Source organism: Ambystoma mexicanum, chromosome 12, assembly GCF_040938575.1.
Source record: "Ambystoma mexicanum isolate Mex_15411 chromosome 12, UKY_AmexF1_1, whole genome shotgun sequence".
In the NCBI taxonomy this organism is placed as follows: Eukaryota; Metazoa; Chordata; class Amphibia; order Caudata; family Ambystomatidae; genus Ambystoma; species Ambystoma mexicanum.
Window position 1 is genome coordinate 1,184,848,388 of NC_090936.1, and position 23,809 is coordinate 1,184,872,196.

General features: G+C 45.6%; 1 protein-coding gene across 1 annotated transcript in view; it reads right to left on the minus strand.

Annotated features, from left to right (window-relative positions):
• The window catches only part of ARID2 (AT-rich interaction domain 2), a 1,843,885-nt gene that overhangs the window by 119,347 nt on the left and 1,700,729 nt on the right, over positions 1-23,809 (minus strand). Inside the window, exon 16 of the mRNA XM_069629837.1 lies at positions 3,126-3,274. Coding sequence (XP_069485938.1) covers positions 3,126-3,274 — 149 coding nt within the window. The remainder of the gene's footprint in view (positions 1-3,125; positions 3,275-23,809) is intronic.

Genomic DNA, 23,809 nt, shown 5'->3' on the forward strand with positions numbered 1-23,809 from the left:
TTCAGCGGCAGTCCCTGGGAGCACCAGCAGGGTTCCCATAACTCCCTGGAGGAAACAGCTGTAACGCAGGCCAGCCAGGGATCCGTGATGCCTGCGGGTGCTGCCCCGTGCTTGTGCGCCTGTCTCCCTTGTCGGTCAATTGCCCCAAACTTCAGCAGCAGTCCCAGGGAGCCCCTGCAGGGGGCCCATCACTTCCCAGAGGAAAATGCTGTAACGCAGGCCATCCAGAGCTCCGGGTGAGCCGGCGGTGCTGCCGCTGGGTTTGGGGGCCTGTACCAAAGTCCAGCAGCAGTCCCAGGGAGCCCTGTCAGTATGCAGTAATAAAATCTCTGCAAAAATGTCGCCTTTACAACAAAACAAAAAATAATAGCTGCAAAAATGCTGTGGTTTGACCTGGTAAAAGTGTACGGCATTATACCATTTAAGGGGAGCAGGGGTGTCCCCCGCTCCCCTTAAATGGTATAATGGGTCCGGCGGTTATGGGGTTTTTCCCGCGCATCCTTTACATGGATGGTGGCGGCAAAACTACACAAAAAATTGCGGCAAAAAGGCAGTAAATAGCCATTTTTGCAGCAATTTTAACACATGGGACGGCCCGGGGTGCTGCCTCCAGGCTTGGGAGCCTGTCTCCCATGTTGGGTGACTGTCCCGAAGTCCAGCGGCAGTCCCAGGCAGCTCCAGCAGGTTCCCCCATCCCTCCCTGGAGGGAAAAGCTGTAAAGCAGGCCAGCCAGAGCACTGGGACGGCCGGCAGTGCTGCCTCCCGGCTTCGTTGTCATTGTCCTGTTACAGCTTTTCCCTGCGGGAAGGGACGGGGTTCCCTGCCGGGGCTCCCCAGGACAGCCGTTTAGCTTGGGGGCTGTCCACCCAAATGGGAGACTGGCACCCAAGGTAGGGGACATCACCCCTTACCCTCCTGGGACTCTGGCTGCGCTGTGTTACATAATTTCCCTCTGAGAAGGGATGGGGACTGCTGGGGCTCCCTGGGACTGACACTGCACTTGGGGATGGTCGCCCCACATGGGAGACAGCCACCCAAGGCCGGGGACATCACCCGCGGTACTCCTAGAACTGTGCTACATTAGAGCTTTCCCCTCCGGGTAGGAATGGGGACCCTGCCAGGACTGGCGCTGGACTTGGGGGCGATCAATGTACATGGGAGACCGGTGCCTGTAGCATCACCTCTGACCGTCGTGGAGCTCTAGCTGCGCTGCGTTAGAGATTTACCCTCCGGGTAGGGATTGGCGGGGCACCCTGCGACTGCCGCTGTACTTGTGGACGGTCAACACTTCCTTTTCCACCCAGGTAGGTGCACCCACACGTGAGGTACCGTTGTTGTCGTGACACCTGTGGGTAGGTAGGACATGTGCTGTTGTCAGCGTGTTTTGGTGGATTCCTGGTGGCAAATGTCTGAACATTTTGATTTTTTCCCTAAATTCTGGACTTTGTGGGTAATACATTTGAGATCAATTTGCGCAAGTCGGACCTCTGTGGATTCCCACTGGTGTCTTCTTTTCAAAAATGCATGGGGTTCCCAGTTTTCCTTGGTGGCTGCGACATCCCAAGCCCAAATCTGTGGGTTGTCCACAAAGCCAAATCCAGTCTTCCCCAGGGTGTTTGATGTACCAGTGGTTTAGCAATCTCCCTTTGCGCCCAGGTAGGTGCACCCACACATGAGCTACCGTTTTTGTCGGGAAGCCTGTGGGTATATGGGAAGGTAGGACATTTGTTGTTTGCTCTTGGTTTTGATAACGTTTTCATACATTTGCTACTACACTTTGTTACACAACCCTTTCATTTCCCAAATGTGAACTACATTTAGTCGCTACTTTAGGTACTGTACGCTTTTGTAACCGGCACAAGTCACCTATCCTTCAAAAGGTCTGCCTATTCTCTTTCTAACAATGTATGCTTGCCATTCCTCACTACATTTGTTTTGCTTATTTTCAAATGCTAAGTACGTCTGTTTAGGCCGTCAGCATAAAAATCCTGTGTACCATGTCTCCGTTTTTGGCTTGTGGTATTACTTGTTTTGTGAAACATTACGAAAAATGTGTGCTTTCCTAAACAGAAGAGTCGGGGGAATGTAGCGTTGCATTGCTTTGTGGGTCTCAATATCCACAGAAGCCATTACCTTAAAGGTCCAAACATGTCCAGCACCTACCATTTTCTTCCTGCAATGTTTCATTTTTTTCCCCCCCAAACTATGGGCATTTTACCTACAAAGATATGCCTGACCTGTGCAAATGACCACTTCCTAAACTTGGAATTTTGTCTACTTTTCAGGAATGTATGCCTATCTGTCTTCCCCATTCAGCTTTCCTACCCTCATCCTCCCATTCTGTCCATGCATGTCCTATTGTAAAAAAAAAGGGAGAAAAAAAAAAGAATCGCCTACCTCTTACAAAACTGATGGTAATTTCATAAAAATATTTTTTATTTCCACTCAACCTGTTCTTGAAAGCTTGTAAAATGGCTAATTTAGAACAGCAAACCATTTGTTCCTTGCTCTTACAAGGAAAAAAAACAGTGGCTTCTTTGTACATCATTATATTGGCATTTTCTGAAAAAACACAAAATTGTGTCTCTTTTTTGTTATTTTCTCTCAACCCCCACCCCCCTACAGCAAACTAGGATTCCCTGGTGGCGTTATGACCGCCTACATCTGGGAAGAAAAGGGGCCAAATGTGGACGAGATATCACGTGTAACAAAAAGGTTACAAGGGATTGAAAGCGACATACCGAAATCTCCCAAAAATGGCTCAGCACTGGGAGGTGAAAACCCTCAGCAGTTAAGGGATTAAATCAACCAGTTGGCAAACTAATTCCAATTAACTAAAACAAAATAAACCACACAAATTATAAACCTGTAATAACACAACACTTTCCTTTCTTTGTCTGTAGTATACATGGTCTTTATGAAGCGCAAATCTAGCTCGAAATAAACAGAGCACTGTATTGGTGGTCAGAATCCAGGGGGTTATAGCAAGGGGCGGGGGCAGAAGAGGTTGCTGGTAAGGTTACGTACTACAACTAACCATAGAGATCAACTGGAAACAGTACTTTCAGTGGAAGTTCCTAAATCATGCATGTATAAAATATTATTAGACATAAATAAATATTTACCTTTTACAAGAGTGCCATAGACACATGAAGTGTTGCCCAGGTTTTTTCGTTCGATCCACATGCAAAGATGGTGCAGGGTATGGGGATGGTTTAGAGCTGATAAACTGGCCTTGCATATGAACTGCTGGTGCTGTTGTCACAGGGGTGTTCTGCAGAAAAGTTTTAAATGCACAATTTCATATGAAGATGTAGAATTTTAGCTTTACAAACAAATGCATTTGGATCTTTTTGCATATTCAAAAACATTTAAAATGTGTGCTTTATATCACCTGTCATTAAAGAATGAAGTTGTGTATTCTCCATTTGTAGACGCCTACAAATCTGATGACACAAGGCTTTAAGAAAAAGCACCAAAAAAGAGAGCAAGGTTTTGACTGCTTCTTAGCAACTTTGATAGGACGGGATTTTAAACTTTCCTGAAGGGGACGGTTAACAAAAAGTTAGGTTGTCATACTTGTGGGATGTTGACACCCACACTGGACAGGACCAGAGCATTACACTGTGCAAAAATCCCTTTACTCTGAAAATTGAAGCAAGCGCACGTACACGGAGACTGCGGGCCAAGCACCACACTCACTGCCCCTGCTTCGCCTGTCGGCTCTTATCCATCTGCAGAGGTTGTTTGTTGCAGATAAGTTGTTGAAAAGGAGCCCATAGAGAGGAGTTTGTTGGTTCCTATGGTGAATAAATTACTCTTTTGTCTAGCCCCCTTTATGCCATACTGTGGCGTGCCAGAAGACATACTTTGCTACAGGAAGTTTATGTAAATCAAAGAAAAGCCTTACTGACCCTACCGCTAATAGGGAAGTTCCCTACCTAAACAAACTAAACGAAAGGTGCTCGTCAAAATAATAAATCTTGTTCTATGGCAAATCCCAACTTCTAAACTGGCCCTACCACTTAAAGAAAACAACTTTAAAGGGAAGCAGGCAATATGGGATGCCCTCCATGATCTTTACTCTGCCGCTGCCCAGGAGGTCTAGGCTTCTCTCCCAGTTTCAAGTTCCACAATTATTTACAGGTCTCCGGACTATCGGTTCTTGTCCATCTTGTCTGCGTTCCAAATAAAGAAAAAGTTTCCTCCGCTATACCTCAAGTTCCCAAGAAAGTAAATTCTCTTAGTGGTCGTAGATGAAGGGATATTTCTCCAATCCTCCTCCACCAACTATGTGGGTCTTTCCCCACAAGATTCCAGCGCCTGGTTCTTGTTTTACCTTTGAATGATTCCAGATTTGTTTTATAGGGCCCTCCTTGCTCCCTTGGTTCTCTTGTTCCCAGTTTCTCACTTGATTCGTAAGGATATGTATATCCCCTCTGAATAGATCTTTCTCTTGGCGTTTGTGTGCAGCTTTGAGCCATTTGGCCGACTTCAAGGTTCTGGTTTACAGGGCTCCCATATCCCCTCTGATTATGTATGCCCCCTCCCTCTTTGGACCTGCGTGTCCCTCATAGGCATGTAGCCCCCTTCATTTCTTCTCCAGTTCTCACAGTCCGGTCTCTGCATCCCTTCCTCTGTTGTGAGCCCCCACATACCTTCTCCATAGCAGGTCATGCTCCAGCGAGGTGGCTTTGATTGCTGTCGCAGGCAGCTTCTGGGTGTCCTCTCCTTAACGCCAGCGGTAGTGTTTCTTCGCTCGCACCACTATGTAGACCTCGCTGGTTTCATAAGCGGGGGACTCGTTTCACTCGCTCTCGCCGGGTTCAGCGTTGTTTCCCGGGCTCCAGGCCCACCACGTGGTCACACCTTACATCTGGGCCAGCTCTGCTCGGCCTCGCCGACTCCACACAAGCCCTGTTTCTCATTGGCCACGTGTCTCTTTCTTTCTAGCTTCTCTTCCAGTTTCTCTCCTGACATCCTTCTGGGTCTTTCCCTGCTCCACAGGTGGCGTCAAACAGCAGCGAGTCTCCGCCTACAAATGACATAGGCACATCAGATGCTTGCCTCACTTCTCCTCCATTCAAGGGGGAGAGTCCTTTTATTCTTGTTACCAGATACAAAATAGATGTGTTTAACTGTGGGCAATCCCACTGAGAGGCCAGCAATGCCTTGAGCCAGCTGTTCAAATTTATTTTTTACATTATTTCGAGTTGCACAGCTGGCAGTCAGACCTACTTCTGGTATTCCCATATATGTAGACAATGTCTCAGTTATAAAGTGTTATTTACCGTAATGGGAGTGACTACGTGTGAGGTACCGCTTTCCCAAAACTCTCACAGTGGGTTTTGCTTAGTGGGCTGACCTCCCTAGCCTCAAAAGGGGTGGCTTCCTACAAAGAAGAAGGGACGAAACCTCCAGATTTGTCAATACTAAGGTGTATTATGCTGCCACATATCTTATGGGTGAAGGTCCTGACTCACTAACCAAAAGGACTCTCAGTAATGCCTCACTAAAAAAAGAGTGGTGCTGGAGTTAAGGGAGTAATGTCTGCAGACCAAATAAAATGCCCAGAGAGCTGCTTTGCAGTTCACTTCAAATAAATGTCTCTAGAAGGCATAGGAGGCTTCGTTGGCATGCATGAAATGCACATCAAGATGCTTAATTGGTGGAAGCTTGTAACTAAGTAGCATTCTGAACAATAAATTACTTAACTCGTAGTCAAGTTCTGTCTGATGTAAGTTCCGTCCCATGGATAACTTCGGAAATCATTTTGCCGACAAAGGCCCATGTATCTGTTCTACCCAAATTTACATCCCGCACCAGACAGAATTTTGGAGCGCGTATATATCGAGATGCAGTGTCCTATGACGTCACTTCCACCTTTTTCCCTTGCACTCAGCTGCTGGGGGATTGCAGGATCCATAAGGTGTACAAGCTAATCACAAAGAGGGGCAGGTTGGGATAGCGATGCAGAATCAGTGGTAGAAACCGTCGTCATAAAGGACAGTACTGATAGTTAAGCAATATTTTTTTTTTTTTACAGATTTCTTTCTCCAATGGACTATGTAGATAGATCTGGAGGAGGAAGGAGAGTGAGATGACATCACTGAGACCAGAAAGCTCTGGAGGACTGCACTGCCAAAGCACACATCCAGCCCTGACCGGGAATCAAATCAGTAATGTTTGGCAAATGTGTACAACGAGCCTTGCGTTGCTGCATGGCAAATGCCTGAGAGAAGGATACCAACCCCTCTGCAGGGTGGCAGCCAGTCCTCTGATTGAAGGAGCCCTGAGACCTACAGGTACATCTTCCCCAGCCAGATCGTAGAACAATTTGCAGCGTACGATCCACCTAGTCTGGGTCTGTTTAATCACAGCCCTGCCAACACGGCACCAGCGTAAAACAAGAATAGCTGCTCATCTTTCCTGGCATCCCTATTCAAGAGAGAGTAGCTAAGGACCCCCACCAGGTCAAGCTGATGGAATCGCTGTTCTGTCTTAGAGGGATGCAGCAGGGGAAAAAACACAGGAAGATGGATCTTATAACAGACATGGAAATACGAGATTCAATCACTCAACATCACGTTCTCTTTGGAAAAACACAAATGGAGAGGTTTAACAGGCAACACCTGGCGCTCACCAGTATCAATTTAAGGGTGAACTATTTTAATGAACACGATTGCAGTAATTCAAACGGAGCCCCGTCAAGAAAGTAAACACTAAATTTAAATCCCATTCCAGAACAAACTCGCATGGGGAAAGACTGGCTCCACAACCCCCATACAAGCTGCATAACAGGAAGAAATGTGCAGAAAGAGCCTTGATGCAAGGTTCCCTTAAAGACCAAAAGATGATCCAAGTGTCAATCCTGAGACCCATCTGCGCAAGAACAAGCAGATTAGCCCAACAAATTGGGAGGTAGGACAGGTATTCGGCCCAGAGAACTCTGTAAATTTGTAGCAGAGAATTCACATCATTATGGCTGGCATCCGAGCTGAAAGAAGATCAGGAGGATGTCATCTGACAAATCCAACTCCTTGCATATCAGCCTCTCAGCAGCAAAGCATGAAGGTGCAGGACACCGAGGTTCGGGTGGAGCACCCGCCCCTCCCACTGGCAGAGCAGGTCGACCCTTGATGGGAAGCTCCAGGGAGAGCAAATGGACATGCCTAGAAGTTTCAGGTAGCACATTCTCAGGGCCCAGTCCGGAGCGATTAGAATCAGCGTGGACCCAAGAACAAGCAGTCTGACAGGAATGCATGAAGCAGATTCAAGTCTGACTCGATTGTCAGTGTGACCCCCCCCCAGAGCTCCTTGCCAAGGAAATTCCCTGGAGCGGAACTCACACTTCCGGATCACACTGGAGGCAAAGAGGTCCCCCGGAGGAGTCACCAGAATGAGATCATCATCTCTAAAGCTTCCAGGAGGAGCTCCTACTCATGGGAGGCCGAGGTCTGCCTGCTAAAGGCATCCAGTGTGACTGTCTTGGACAGTGCCAGATTTGCCACTGTCACCCTGTTCTCCAGAGCTCAGAAGCACAGTAGCATTGCTTCTCTTCCCATAGGCAAGGGCCCTACACTACCTTGCTTGTTGATGTAATGCAAGGCCGACCGTGTTGCCAGTCGTGACCTGTACCCATTTGCCCTTTACAGAGGGGAGGAAGGAAATCATGGTCACCCTCAATTCCCGAAGATTGGTGTTCCAGAGACTCTGAGGGGGACGAGAATTGGCTCACAGTCAGATCTTGCAGGTTAGCGCCCCAGCCTTTCAAGGACACAGCCGAGACTACTGTCAGTTGGGGCCAGGGTTACCAAAGAAACTCCTTCAGTAGATTGACTCCCAAGGACCACCAGACAAAGCCTGTAGGCACATTGGCTTGAGGCCCCATCCGACATGCTGCTCTAAAATTTAGATCACTGATAAGAGTAGCCACTGAAATGACTTCATTAGGAACAGAGCCCCCAGCACTACGCGTTTGATTTCCAGTGTGGAGCAGTGTTTTTTCAGTGTTCACTCCGACCCAGGCGGAGTCTTTCACAGCAAGGCCTCATTAGTACATCTCCAACGGAGTGCAGAAGCAGAATGTGGTCCGCTGGAGGACAGAGGCCAGGAGTTTTGACTAGAGTACAACAAACAATCATGGACACGGTAGAGACTCCCCGTACCAGGGATAAGTTACGCTTGCAAAGTGACAGCATGCTAGTAAAACTGCAGAAAATTAACAGTGTGTGACCGTAGCAACCGACACACAACTTATACAACTCGTAGAACTGAGTTTTTAGCTCAGGCAGAGAAAGCTCAGCTCCTGTTTCATCAAGCCTATTGTGTTCCCCCGAATAGCAATGATATAGTGGATACGGCTGGCGGTGTGTTTAGTGATATTAGCCAACCATTCAACACGACTATTTCTACCAGCAAAAGGGGTGCAGCGGGAGATCGCCTGAGCCGAACAATTGATTCTAGTAATTCTAGTGTTGCGGGTTGCACAGGTAATATTGAAAATATTGTGATCCAGGTACCAATACCTCACTCAAGCGACTTGATCTTCTTAATGAATTATGAAGGTGCAACAAACTCTACCACCATTCCAGAGATTAACGTGTAAGGGGGGCACATTGTAAGTTCTATTCCATCTTCAGCCTCCTTTTATTGTGCAACAATGGCAAATACCAAATGGGGTGGAATTTGGAGTGAAAACTGGTTTCAAAGTGGAGACTGTGGAGGAAGTCCATTAAGAATCTATCGAGGCGAGTCATAAAACCTGTGGTGGCCTGTTAACTTTAGTAGCTTACAAAATCCAAGACCTACCCCCATCAAGTGGCCAATGGAGTCAGTGGAAGTACTTTTAAAGCAGCGCTTTTTGCTTTTAAATAAAAAGGCATACATGAGAAAGGAGAAAGGTTCCAAAGATTTTCCATCAGGAATAAAAGGGCAGCCAACAATGACTGTGTCAGAGGGGGGCCAGTCATCTGAAATTGCTGACTTAGTCATGTTTGAAACCACCCACCAATTAAAAAGCAAACAGGTTAGTGGTGTGGCCCTCCGCTATCCCTTTGCAAGGCTCTCCTATTCCTATTGCAAATTCAGAACCAGCAAAACTCCATGCAAGCAATTTAAACATGGCGGAGAGCCAATGTGAACACGAAATTCAAACTCCACAGAAAAAAATACAATTACAGGTTGCCCACCTCTTTGATAGAAGAGAGCACGATGATCAAGGAAATAATGGAATCTGATTCTTGCATTGCACACAATCTGAACTACAGGCTTTGTAATGGTGAAGGGAAAACCTCTGTGGCTCTTCCAGGGATGTGGCTGTGGAATTCCCAAAAAGGAGGCCAGAGAACATGGGTACTTCTGTAAATTCTTCGCTACCTTTGAGGGAAATGAAGGAAAACGTAGAGAAAGTCTGAACAAAGAACTATCAGCCTGAAAATGAAAGGCAGAACGTGAATCTCCCAGGTAGGAGATCATATAGAACAAGGATCCCAATGGACAGCTCTTCTTCCTCTTAATACTCAGCAGAGGGAATATTGTTACAAACAAGAAGAGGGTCAAAAATGAACCCATCCAATAGGATAGCCGACTTTAGGACGTCGTATCATATGAAGACTGGTATCGACGTAACTACCATGCCGGCTTTAAGTATCACGCTGGCTCCATTTCTCAAACTATATGAAGCTCTAAATGAAAACTTAAAGCACCATTCAACTATGCTAGCCTTGCTCTACACCAAGCTGATTTTCATCGAAGGCTTTTTATCTGCAGTACAGGGAAATCTTGATAAAAACTCAGAACAGACTCTGCACATGTACCAGAGGTTGCTAGATCCTATAATTCAGAAGCACAATGATCGGAAAGAGCAGAGAATGCGCTCAGAGGAAACAAAAAGAGCAGAATCTACTTTGCCAAAGTCAATGACCAATTGCCAGAATACAATTAACCTGTGGGAATTTGAACAAAATCCTCAACAATCCGACATGGGTCTAATCATGATTGATTCCCCTCTTAATTCATCAATAGCAAGAGATTACCCTATCTTTACACAGAAAAGAAGAAGAGGAAGCAAGGGTCAAAAAAGCAGCAAAAAAGTAGAAAAAAAACCCTGCACCTTGGAAAATAATGTAAATCAAACGATTTGAGAAAATTTAAGAATTTAAGAACCCCTTCAAGCTTGATAGAACCTCCAAAAGAATTATCGACAAGTAGAGGCAAGTCAGTAAAATAGACCGAGGAGGTTTAGTGTCCCGCACTGGTGGTAGCCAAGGAAATCCTTGGCATTAATCATGAGAATGACAGCAGGAGGTCAACTCGCCTACAATTTCCATAGAGATTCTATTGAATCAACCCATTCAACCAAGGAGGGAACCGAGACGAGCATAATTGAGCAAGACTGACAATTTGCATTGCCAGAGCAAAGGGCTCAGTTGGGTACAACATTGAAAGAGGACATTCAACCAAAATTGAATCAGCAATACTCAATGTGACATTTAAAACATTGAAACAAAAAAAGGATTGGCCATAATGGGCTTGCCGACTAACCAAAGAAAAGAAAGAAGTTCAACACTGGTTTAATGTGACATTTCAAACACTAGAACAAAGACGCCTGTCGACATTGAAGGCATTGGGCGATGGAAATGAATTAATTGCATCAAGTTCTGCCTGCGCTGAGGATCTAATTGATCAACAGAGATCGAAACTAAAGTTAAATAACCTCCAAAATTGTTGCGCTAGGTTAGAAAGATTGCTAAACAAAGGATGCTCCAGTTTAAAATCTTGTGAATGTCTTGAGGCTGCTCCATCATGTACCTAAATTGAGGTCAATAGGAACAATGGATATTGAGTTGGTGGAATTTCCCATAGGTAACCATCTAGATAGGGTGCTACTGCATTTCTCATCTAACCTGATCATAGAGAAGCTCCTGGAGGAGGGCAGCAGGATTACTCCCATTGGGGTTTGACATAAGGGAGGGTCACCCTGATTCGTACTTAGCCCTAGACAGGAAGGGGTACTATGATAAAGAACAAGGTGACTTGACTAGAGTTTTAGTTGCAAAAGAAGTTGGAAATGTGCCTCTCGATACAAGAGTAAGTTATATGGGCAGGATTAGGAGAACAGCTACGGATGATATATTGAATCAGAGAACTCCCTTCACTATAACAGTGGGTAGGATCGTGCGCAAATAACGGTGGAACGCAAGGGAGAGTATCATAGAGAACAAAAATTGTCAATATTCATTGTCACGGTGCCCCAGGCTTTGTTATCAACTAAGAGTAAAAATTAACCAAGTGTTATCCCTGAGTTCGAGCAGGTTAGCCTGGCTTCCTGGAACGAAAGTGGCTTCAAGCACTTGTTTTAACCCCCCATACTTGAGGGGTTGAGGGGTAGGTCATGCTCGGGACTATTGATGGCCCTTAAACCCCGACTCGAATTAGAGGTAGTTTCGATCCACCGGGCCAACCCATTCATTCAAATATTGGTTATTAGGAAAAAAAAGTTATGATACCTAATAAGGTTGTATGGTATGTCATCTACAATATATATAGAAACCCCAATAGTATTGGCGAACTAGACTTTATGGGAATTTTCAGATACTCTAGACAAGTGTATAGAACCTTTATATGCACCGAATATTGTAATTTGTGGAGATTTAAACATTGCATGCATATCGGGTAAACATGAGATGAAGGGGGATGAGATCATCTTGAGTCAAGGTGAAAGGGGTAGTAGAAACCTGTCCTAGCTAAATGGGCCAATCGAGGGTGATATCCCGGGGCTCTCAACTTGGAAGCAGGGAAGTCAGTGCACAGTAATCTATTGCATATATTTATGAGTGGGAACATTGTACCTATGATATCGAAATTTGAAGTGGTATATTCAAATGCCAGTGATCATAATATCTTGAAGATGACTCGGCCACTTGGGAGGGTTGCAGCGAGGCTGGTTTTATCAGCTAGCATGAATTGCACGGAATTGCCCAAGGGTCACAATCAACTAAAGGTCACTTCACAGAACATAGCTTCTGTGCACCAGAAAATACTGTCAGGGTTCTCGGGAGACTAGCTCCAATTCATTGACTTCTAACGAGTATGTGCCCTTTTTGATAGATTTTAATGTCTCCATGGGCACAAGCAACAGGAAAGAGTTTACAGATAAACATACCTAGAAAATTGCCTTGGTTACAGTTAGAAGTGAGTTCAGAGTCGATCTGAAAAGGTTACATTCTGACTGGGGTTCCTGAAACGCCAGGCCTTTTAAAAAGCAGACAAACTTCTAGAAATTGGTTAAGAGTCCATTGGAGTATCATGGCCCAAGACGATGCAGAAAATATGTTATTGAGAGTTTGAGGCACAGATTTGAAACGGAATCCGACAGGTGATCAATTCCACTGTATCGTCTCAACAAGCTATCCAATTTAATGTAGTCACAGAGGAGGCTTGTATAAAACACTTCTCAATTCTGTTCTGTAAATCGGAGGAGCCTCATGAGCCTGTGGGTGGTGGTTGGGCCGATTGGTCTTTCCGTTTTGATAACCATTACTTGGTTCCCCTTATTAAAAAAGCTAGCAATTCAAGGGCCTGTGGCCCTGACAGAATAGCCAACCTAATGTTGAATGAGGAGGTTATGGCTTGGGCCGCCTTCATTGGGGCATTGTTTGTGGAGATCATTAGGATCCAGAATATCCCAGTTTCATGGAAGACATCAATTAATGTTCCAATTTTCACTAAGGGTGTTAGAGCAGATCCCAAGAACTACCGCCCCATCACCCTTCTTGATGTGGTGGACAGGTTGTTTGCCTCCTTCCGCTTGGAGAGTTTGTCAGAGTGGGTGTTGACCTCAAATCGATATGACCTGTACCAGTTGGGCTTTGTAAAGGCTGTCGGAACAAGTTTAAACATCTTTATAATAAACATTTTGAAGTCACGGTCTATCATAAAGAAAGAAAGGACATAACTTGCATTTGTTGACCTCGAACAAGCATTCAACTCAGTAGATAGAGAGATCCTTTGGACAAAACTAATGAATTGGTGTTGTCCACTGGGTCTTGTGCAGGTAGTTAGACCCCTTTACACAGACACCTCTCTAAGAGTAAAGTTGGATAGTGTGGGACATTTATCACCAGTCATAGAGCCTAAGAGGATTGAAACAAGGCTGCCCGTTGGCCCCTGTGCTCTTCAACCTGTTTATTTCCAATCAGGCCGACTCCTAGGGGGACCATGGGATATTTCCACCCAGGATGTATGGCAGGCCAGTGAAACACCTCTTTGCAGATGATTTAGGACTCATCTGTCAAACGCAGATTGGGCTCCAACATCAATTAAATGCCCTCCAGTCATATGTTTTATTTTTGGATTTTATTTATTTATAAAGCGCTCCCGGCCCTGGGGCAACTGGGCGCGTGTCTTACAGCTATTACAGCTCTTAATGCAGTACAGTTATTCAGGAGTATTAAGTTACACATTACAAAAGGTTACAACAAGAGTAAGCAGTACAAAGTATTGAGTTCAGACAGAACAAGAGGGTGGACCGCAGCCACGGTCAAGTTAGTGAAACTATAAGGGGTCTAGCAGTCTAGTTCGTGTAACCAACATGTGGATTTTGTTTTGAAGATATGGAAAGATGGCTCAGATCTAATAGTAGTAGGAATCGTATTCCAAAGCTTTGCCGTCTGGACAGGAAAGCTGGAAACGCCCCCCCTCCCTCCCCGAGTTCTGCAGCTTGTATCTAGGGATGGCCATAGTGTGGGCTTGGGCCGATCTAAGGGGCCTACAAGAGGTGGGTGGAAAGAGTCTATTAGAGAGGTATGCTGGGGCGAGGTTAGTTCTAGCTTTGTGGGTTAAGGCTAGTGTTTTGAGGGCAATTCTGTGTTTGACAGACAGCCAATTGAGGTTACGTCTGGTGTCGGATATGTGCGACTTCTTAGGTATGTTAAGGGCCGCTCTGATAGAGTTGTTCTGTGTTACTTGTAGTTTGTTCATATTTCTAAGGCTAGTCCCTAGAAAGAGTGAGTTACAATAGTCAATTGTGGACAGAACTAATGTTCTGGCCAGGGATAGGCGTCGTTAGGAAGGGCCTGCAGGCAGTGATTAGCCTACATGTGTAGGCAGATGCTGCAACCACCGCGTTGGTTTGTCTGTTGAACTATAAGGTATCGTCTAGGTAAATACCAAGAGTTTTAGTGTTATTAGAGGCCGTAATGGTGTTACCGTCAATAATGAAGGATTGGAATGAAGGGTCAAGTTTGTTCAGTCTAGAGCGGGAGCCAAGTACTAGTATCTCAGTTTTCTCATCATTTAGACAGAGTCCATAAAAATGTTAAAAGCCCAGTCAGCAGTTGGGAGAAGAGCTAAAATGATGGGTTGCAGTCTCAATCATCAGAAGATTGCAAAGGTTGGATCCTTTATCTACTTAGGCATTTTATTAAACAGCTGCACCTCCCCAGAGGTATTCTACCTTTTCTCACCTTCTCACAGAGGCTCGCCATTTCCAGAGCCCTGGTTCTCTCCAGAATGGACTACTGCAAGTCTCTTTCTCAATCTTCCTACTTCTACTCTCTGACCTCTTCAACTTACCAAGAACAGAACAGAACTGCAAGACTTATCATGCTCAGGGACTGCATCTCTGCAGCGCCGAAATCCCTCCACTGGCTGCCCCCGTCGCTGCAAGGTTCAAGTTCAAGTCCCTCTGCATAGTCCACCAGGCTTTCTGGAGCTGGGGCCCTTACTATCTTAAAGGCTCTCTTCCTAAATACTCTCCTTCTAGAGCCCTCTGCTGGGCCTACTCCAACTTTCTGCGACTGAGCCCTTTTTCCAAACAGAGATTTGGGGGTAGATCCTTATCCTCTTGCAGGTGTCTCCCTCTGGAACAGCCTCCTTGCCTCTCTCCATCTTGAGCCGGACCTCTTTAAGTTCCGGAAACTTCTCAAGACCTTTCACTTCTCTTCCTCTCACTCACAATCCCCCCCCCGCTAACCTGCTTTCTCTTCTCTCCTGCTTCCCTCCTCCTTTCGCTTCCCCAACCTGCTTAGTTCGCTCACTGGTCGCCTGGCACACCTTCAGAGACTCACAGGTCCCAGGCTCACCTGCCAGTCCTGCACTTGCCTTGGGGCCTTTGCACTCTGCTTGGCACTACTGTACTCGGAATACATTCCATGAGAGGTCAACAACTCTGCACTTAACCCAGACCCCTGCTGGACTGGGTGCACTAGTTACCCTCCCTCTTACTGCCTGTCTGCACTTGCATGAACTTGAATGTACTAGGCCTAGCAAGTTTGTCTGTCCTGTCCCCCCCAGTCTACCATTCCCTAGCTTGTTTGTGCCTGGAATACTCATGCTTAGGTGCATTAGATGACCAATCACCAATCAATCTGAAAGGTCGCCAGGCCTAGTACGGTAGTCTATTGGTCTGTATGTCCTTTTCCCTCTCCCACCTGCCCCCAAACACTCTGTCACGCATTTACACTTGTAGACATGCCTCTGGCCTAGTATGCTAGTTATTATTGTTGGATCATTTGAAGCACATTGAAGCACTTCACGTGCGTATAAGTGCTTTACAAATAAACAATTACAATTCGCAACAATGATGCTCAGAGGGTTGTCCAATTAAGAGAGAAAGCTAAAAATCGAGTCTGGCAGGCATCAATCGTATTGAGGAGATATTGCAGATTCTCAATGCTACCAATAGCAACATTCTACAAAATGTACGTAGTCGCGATCTTGACCTATGGGGCCGAAAATCTTTTTTTTTTTTTTAAAAAAACTCCATACACTATATGGCATGTACTTGAGGGTCTCTTCTGGAGGCGAGTGTTGAAGCTCCCCAGGGGACTCCAATGCAGGCCATAACATACGAGTTAGGCCTTGTCTCGGTTTATGCAATGGTTTTGTGGAAGTCACTATTCTCTTTACTGGAAATGTAGAGCAAGATTACTGCAAATAGGATTTGAGTTGGTGAAAGAGTCCTTGCTTAATTGTGGGTAGCCAACTCTAGAGGAATAGCAAATGGCATGTTGTAACATAATAGCCGACTCAGATACTATGGAGGAAATGTTACTGACGAACCCAACAGCGGTTAAAATTAAATTGTGGAAGAAATATTGGGTTGAAACATTGGAACCAAAATCACAATTTAAGTTCCATCAAAATGTCCCTGCAGAATGTCGCCCTTATAATACCTTACCAAAATATGTGTTGAAGGTTCTGTGCAGCTTTTATAGATACAGTATCTACGATTTTGCATGAATCTATATCCTACTAAGAAAGTGTTAGTTGCCTTGAGACTATAGAAGGAAACGGATTTGTAACACCTTTAACTCTAAAGAAATATTGTGTGATTTGTTACTATCCTGCACTGGTCTAAAGGATAAAAGATCACTTTATTTGGGTAATATTTTTAATGAAATTAAAATATTAAATCTTGGCGTTTGGTGGACTTTTTCTTTCGCTGCAAGAGTTTTGACAATGATAGCCCTGATAACATTCTTTGCTGCTGTTTTTGAATGGCATGAAGATGTTTTGAAAGAATATGTATTATCAAGACTAATGTTCTCCTATGTTCTCCCGATCCGTTCCTCTCCTGGTTAGGCTTTTGTTGCATCTGACTGGTCTACCTTACAATCGCAGGGTTTGACTTTGGTTCCTGCTGACTTAACTATATTACAATCTCAGTTGCAGCCGAATGTCAACCAACCTACTGGCGATAACTTCAAACTACAATCAGCTGGTGGATCTGAAACTACTCCTCCAGAGCTGCCATTTGCTACTTGCTACTTCTTTTTCTAATATTCAATCTAATCCTCCCAATCTACCTATTACTAGTATTATTTCACATTTAAGGACAAATTTACAACTTACCACTGATGCCCTTCCTGTCGAAGGTTAGTCAGTCCTCTACCTCAGCAGAAGAGGAAGTAACTATGTGTGATAGCATAGATCAAGTATCACATTTTATTGGTTGGGAAAGTGACCCGAATATCTTAGGTGATGCCCGAATCAATCGTTCATTCTTAATAGACATCATAAATCGAATTCCATCATTAAGAAGGGAATAGTTTCTTACCCGTAACTCCATTTCTCCAGCATTGGTATCTTTCATGGATTCACATGCTTAGAATATTACCCGCCTCAGGCTGGGAACCCTCGGTACATTTATAAAGACGTTTCCCATAGGAAAAATTTCGACACTTCTGTTTCCCATCTACGTCATTTTTGGGCCGCTTACCCATGCCCCAATAGGACATAGCGGTAAAAATGCCCCGCCCCCGCGGCTCCTTTCAGATTTTAACCCACTAAAGTAGGATGGGGTATATATTATTTGTGTGCAGGGGAGGCAGGCGGGCGCATGTGAATCCATGAAAGATACCAATGCTGGAGAAATGGAGTTACAGGTAAGAAACTATTCCCTTCTCCAGCATTGGATCTTTCATGGATTCACATGCTTAGAATAGATTGCATAGCAGTACTCTCGATTTGGCGGTGTGAATGCAAACCAATATCATCACATCATATATACTTTCTTTTTTTAAAAAAAATTCAGCGGCTTACACGTTGGTTCAAAAAACAACAACAACAAATATATATATCTCCCAGCGAGATCCCGGCCCACAACGCGGCCGAAGACGCTGTTGATCTCGTGGAATGGGCTCTCGGACGCCTTTCCAGCGGCTTCCCCACCTTCGAGTGACAAAAGGCAATCGTCGACAAGACTCATCGAGCCAGCCCTTGTTTTGAGATCGCCTTTGCTTTTGCCGATGGCCCATAAGCCACAAACAGCTGTCTCGTATTTTTAAATTGCTGAGTACGATGAAGGTAAAACTTTAGAGCTCTTTTCACATCCAATGTATGGAGAGCTTTTTCTGCGACCGATGACGGAGTCGAAGAATGTAGGTAGTACAATCGACAAATGTTTATGGAAGACCGTAGGAATTTTCGGTATGAAATGAGGGTTGGTCGCCAGCACCACCTTGTCTTTAAAAAATCTTAAGTATGGAGGATCAACGACTAGTGCTTGTATCTCCAAGAGTCGTCGTGCTGAAGTTATAGCCACCAAAAAAGCCAACTTCCACGATAAGAATTTCATAGATGAGGAGGCCATAGGTTCAAAGGGAGCTTTCATTAGTTCTGTCAACACTACGTTAAGACTCCAGTACGGAGGAAACTTTTTAATTGGTGGAAATGTGCGAAATAACCCTTTCATGAAGTGCTTTATCAGCCTATCACTAAACAATGGTGACGAATGCCTTCTTCGCGTGAATCTTGAAATGGCTGCCAGGTGAACCTTTATCGATGAAAAAGATAACCCACTCTCTGCTAAATGCAGCAAATATGGAAGAAGCTGTTCCGGAGTTATATTCAGGGGCTCTAACCCTGGTTGATCTTTGCACCACATGCAGAATCTCCTCCACTTGCATGCATACGAAGTGTTCATGGACGGAGCTCGCGTGGCTTGTAAAATTCGATGGCAATCCGATGAAATAACTAGGGTACCAAACTCCGAGAAGTCAGGAGCCATGCTGTCAGGTTGAGACTGTCCGGATCGTAATACCACACTGTTCCGTTGTCCCGGGTCAGGAGGTTCGGAAAGTTCTGAAACCTTACTGGCCACGCTATTGATAGCTGTAGCAGGTCGGAGAACCGCACCTGCCTCGGCCAATAAGGAGCCACTAAGATCGTTTGACATCGGTATCTGTGAATTCATTACAGGGTCCGTCGTATGAGTGGAAATGGGGGAAAAGCGTATTGAAACTTGTCCCTCCATGGGAAGGAGAACGCTTCCCCCAGCGAATCGAGCTGCGGCCATCTGCTGGCGTACTGTTTGCACTTCTTGTCGCAAAGAGATCCAGAGAAGGCTGTCCCCACTTTTTGAAAATCTCCGACAACTGATGCTCGTTCAATTCCCATTCGTGTATCTGATCCATTTCTCTGCTGAGAGAATCCGCTTGTACATTTTTTACTCCCGGAAGATGGTGGGCTACTATAGTTATATTTTGTTGTAGAGCCCACTGCCATACTTCCTGAGCTTCGGAGGAAAGAGTTCTGGAGTGAATACCTCCTTGTTTTGTCAAGTAAAACATTGTTGTCGTGTTGTCTGTCAGTATTCTCACCGCTGATCCTTTTATGTGCGGCAGAAAAGCTTTCAAAGCCCAACGTACTGCCCTCAACTCCAGCACGTTCATATGACGGGCTGACTCCTCCGACGACCACCAGCCTTGCATCTAAAGAGAGCCCAGATGTGCTCCCCATCCCGTCAGAGAGGCATCCGTCACGATCATCATGTGAAACTCCGGTTCCTGCAGGGGGACCCCTCTGGATAGGTTTTCGAAGTCTTGCCACCATCGAAGTGCTCGTCGGAGCTCATTGTTGACGGTCCGTTTGTTTGACCAAAGACCTTGGCTCTGGGCCCATCGGTCTGCCAGGAATTCTTGAATTGGCCTCATGAAGAGGCAACAGTTGTTCACCAAGGGGATACACAAAGCCATGGCTCCCAATATCGACATATATCTCCTTACTGACATTCTGGTGTTGACTCCCCACTGTTTTGCCAGCCGAATGAGCCTGTGAATCCTCTCCACAGATGGTTTCCCCAATCCTGAGTTTCAAACTCTGCACCCAAAACACTAAGCTCCTTGAGGGAGTTAAGGAGGACTTTTCGAAGTTGACCGCAAATCCTAGTCATCGCAGAAGTCGCATGGTGGCCTCTACGCTTGCTTGCGTTTTCATAGGGGACGACCCCCTCACTAACCAATCGTCCAGACAAGGGTAAACATGATGACCCTGTTTTCTTAACCACGCTGCTACCGGGGCGTGGCACTTTGTGAACGTCCTGGGAGATGATTTTAATCCAAATGGGAGCACTGAACTGGTAGTGGGTCCGCCCGACTACAAACCTAGGAACTTTGTGTCGTTGACGCATTGGTATATGAAAATACGCGTCCTGGAGATCCAACGACGCCAGAAAATCCACCTGTTGAATCGACCGGATCACTTCCTGAAGTGTGAACATTTTGAATTTCAGATTTTTTTTAATGTTTTGTTGAGGTCTCGAAGGTCGAGAATGGGACGCCACTTTCCGTTGGGCTTCTCCACGACGAAGTATCGGGAGTACACTCCTTGACCTCTCTGTGACACAGGTACTAATTCTATAGCCCCCTTTTTTAGCATAAGTACTACTTCCTGTTTTAAAATTTTCAGGTGTAAAATTTTCAGGTGGAGTTGAGCCGTAAACACTGGTGGGATGTGCGACGGCTTGCTTCTGAATTGTAAGGAATGACCGAACTTCACAGTGTCCAATATCCACCGGTCTGAGGCTATCTTTTCCCACTCGCCGATACAGTGAGACACCCTGCCTCCCAGGACGTTCTGAAACTCGTCATTGATGGTCTTTTGATTGTTTGTCCTTCGATGACGATGAGTAACCTCACCTTTTTCTTGAGGCTTGATAGTCTCGACGTCTTCTTGCGGTTTGAGAAGCCCGCCTGTAGCCTTGAGAGGAGTACGACGGTCTATTGAAAGTACGGTCCCTGGATGACGAGAACCACAAATTTCCTGAAGCCCCTCTAAAGGGGCAAAACGAACGAAAACCTCTGCCACTCTGGAGGGCCCCAAGAGAGCGTGCTGTGTCCAAGTTTTCTTTCATGCCTTTCAAGGCCTCGTCCACCTTCTCCCCAAAAAGGAGGTCCCCTTCAAAAGACATATCCATCACTTCATACTTCACTTCAGGTCGAAAGTTGGTGCATTTGAGCCAGGCATGTCTCCCCAGAAGCACTTAGTTGTTAACCTGCTTAAAGCCTGACTGTGCCAGATCTACAGCAATATTTATTGAGTGATTAGAGGCCTCTTCCCCCCTCTCGAAGAAGTAACATCGCAGCTTTTCTATGTTCATCCGGCAGATGTTCCAGTATGGGTGCTAAACGATGCTACATCTCTCCGTCATACCTCGCCATAATAGCTAGAGAATTGGCCGCCTTCACCATCGTTGCACCCACCGACAACACCTTCTTGCCAAAGGCATCTCATCTCCTGCCCTCGTTCTCCGGAGGAGTTGTGCATTTATGTTGAGACCTTGCCTTTCTTGCAGCAGCCGCCGATACCACAGACTCTGGAGTAGGTTGAGAGGACAAACATTTCGGAGTAGACTCAGGAGCCTTACATTACTTTTCCAGTCTACCTTTAATCGCCGGCTCCCAGAACGGATGACACATTGTTCGTAGCCCCTCTTGCCATACATGATCTAAAATGGGGACCGAAAACACCGATTTTCTCCTCTTTCCCATATGATCGAACAAGAAAGTCTTTCTCCTCCTCCTCCTGGGCCAGCCCAAATTCGGTACAAGCCTTACCCATCATCGTGTGGAAAGAACCAATGTCATCCGGAGGTGACGGTTGGGCTGGGCTTCTTGGAGCTTCCATCTCCGCCTCCGACTCCCAGGTCGGGTCCCTAGAGGGGGACAACGATATATCCGATATAGACTCTCTCTGACTCGGATTCTGGCAGTTCTCTTTCCGGGTGTGGACATGGAAGGTCTTCACTGACCGGCGCCGCCGTCGACGCCATAGGAGTCGGCCGATGGGAAGGGCCTGTCTCGTCGTTGACTGGTCTCGCTGGAGCAGCAACCTGAGGTAACTTTGCATCCAATTTCTTCAACAAGGTTTGTAATGTAGACAAAACTTCCAGGGATAAAACAGCCTGAGGGTTGAGTAATGAAGCTGTAACCGGGATATTCGCCCCGCTCGAAAGAGTCCGAGAGCTAACCCCTTGCAACCCAAGTTCTGCAGACCCAGCCACCTGCTCACGTTCGTCATCCACAGATGATATGGACAAGGTTGCCTCCTGCTGCAACAAGGTTTCTGGTAAAACCGGGTCATACACCTCCGGCTGCCAGCCTTCCTGTGGAGCCTCTGTCGACAAGGCTAATTTCTCGATCGTCGTTGCAGGCACATGACTCAGCGGAACCCCTGAAGAGACGATCTGCATCAATGGTAGTGAGGGTGTCGACGATCGAACTCCCGTCGACGACACCAGTGGATGCACAGAGCCTTGAGGCGTTCCCACCTTTATTGAACTTGAGTTGTGTTTTGAAGAATCTCGACTCGAGGATGATCTAAGAGGATCACCTGAGGAGGATCTTGACATGTCTTTTCTCACCTTCTTTGACGAGGAGGAAGACAACGAAGTTTTCGTTTAAGGAAGATTCTCTTGTGGAATTTTTTATCCGATGAGCCTTTCTCCATCGAACGCACTTTCTTCGCCGGAGGTTCAGCCAATACGGAACGGCGGGAGACCCCTAGAGATTTAGCTGTTGAGGCCAAGCTATGCATGGAGCCTACCTCCGAAGGGGGATACGCATCCGCTCTGTCGTTCAATCAAGCCACCAGCCGCCTATTCCGGTCTTTGAGGGTCTTCTGCGAGTGGAGACAATATATACAGTCCATATGGCCATCTCCTTCATGCACCTTCTTTAATCCGCATGTAGCACACGGATGAAAAAGAGCTTTCCCAGACATTAGGAAAAACGAAAAAACAACCTAGTAAAATAGTAGATGACATGAGGTGATCCCACTACTTTGGAAAACGGTTGATATCTGAAGGGAGGGGCGGGGCATTTATACCGCTATTTCTTATTGGGGCATGCGCAAGCGGCCCAAAAACGACGTAGATAGGACACAGAAGTGTCAAAAATGTTCCTTTGGGAAACGCCTTTATAGATGTACCGAGGGTTCCCAGCCTGACGATGGGGAATATTTTAAGCATGTGAATCCATTAAAGATCCAATGCTGGAGAATACTTAAATCTGATGATCTTGATTGGATTGCCTTGGCATTGCATAACAATCATAGAATGATCTGCAAATCACAATCCAAGATTGTATCAAAACTAATTTGGGATTATCACCTTCAGGTTCAGGTTCAGGGATTATGTCCTTCAGGTTTCACCAGATGAAGCCAAGAAGTTTTTGAACGTTCAAACTGTTCAAATGGCTCCTATGGGAAGTCAATCTACTGTTGGCGATTCTGTGCAAAGCTTGAACAGGAATATCATTGCACAGTTTTTGTCTCTTGCTGGTTCAATCAAAGATTGTACTTGGATTGAACCGCTTGTCAAATCCATAAACCTGTAGTCACTTTGGCGTAGCCCTCGTGTATCCCACAAGCTTAATTTGTTTTCATGGAACCCTTGTGGCTTTAATAATTTTCAAAGATGGTTTTCTCTTCTTTTATATCCAGACAAACCTAATTTTATTTTTTTACAAGAGACTATGAAGACCGGCCAATTTCTAATAGACGGCTATACGGTCTATGATTCATCATTTCGCCTTGCTCACACAGGAAAACGTCTGAGGGATTGGTCATTGCTATTGATAATGGATTCAATTTTTAACATCCAAACAAATGTTTCGATCAGAATACCTCCTAGCTGTTAAAATTCATGTAAAACATTTGGTTGAAAAGCATCTCTTCTTGGGTGTTTATATTGGAACCCAGTTAAAATCGCTCAGGAGGATCCCTTCGATCAAATAGGCTCAATTTAACTTGCATTGTGATGAGAGCTCCTACAAATTCTAATTTCCAAGTCTTCGACCACTCTCCATCTAAACGGAGGGAAAGAATGGGATGACCATTTTGGCAAAAGGGATTCCTACTTCGTTAAGTTTGCAGAATCCACCACCCTACATACTTGGAGACGTGGGGCTGCTAGTTTCTTAATTTATTACTTTTGCGTTTTAAGAAATCTCAGTTTTTGCGACCATGTCTTAGTGTATGATGGGAATTTAAGTAACCATCTTGCTATTCACTTAGCGATGGATGG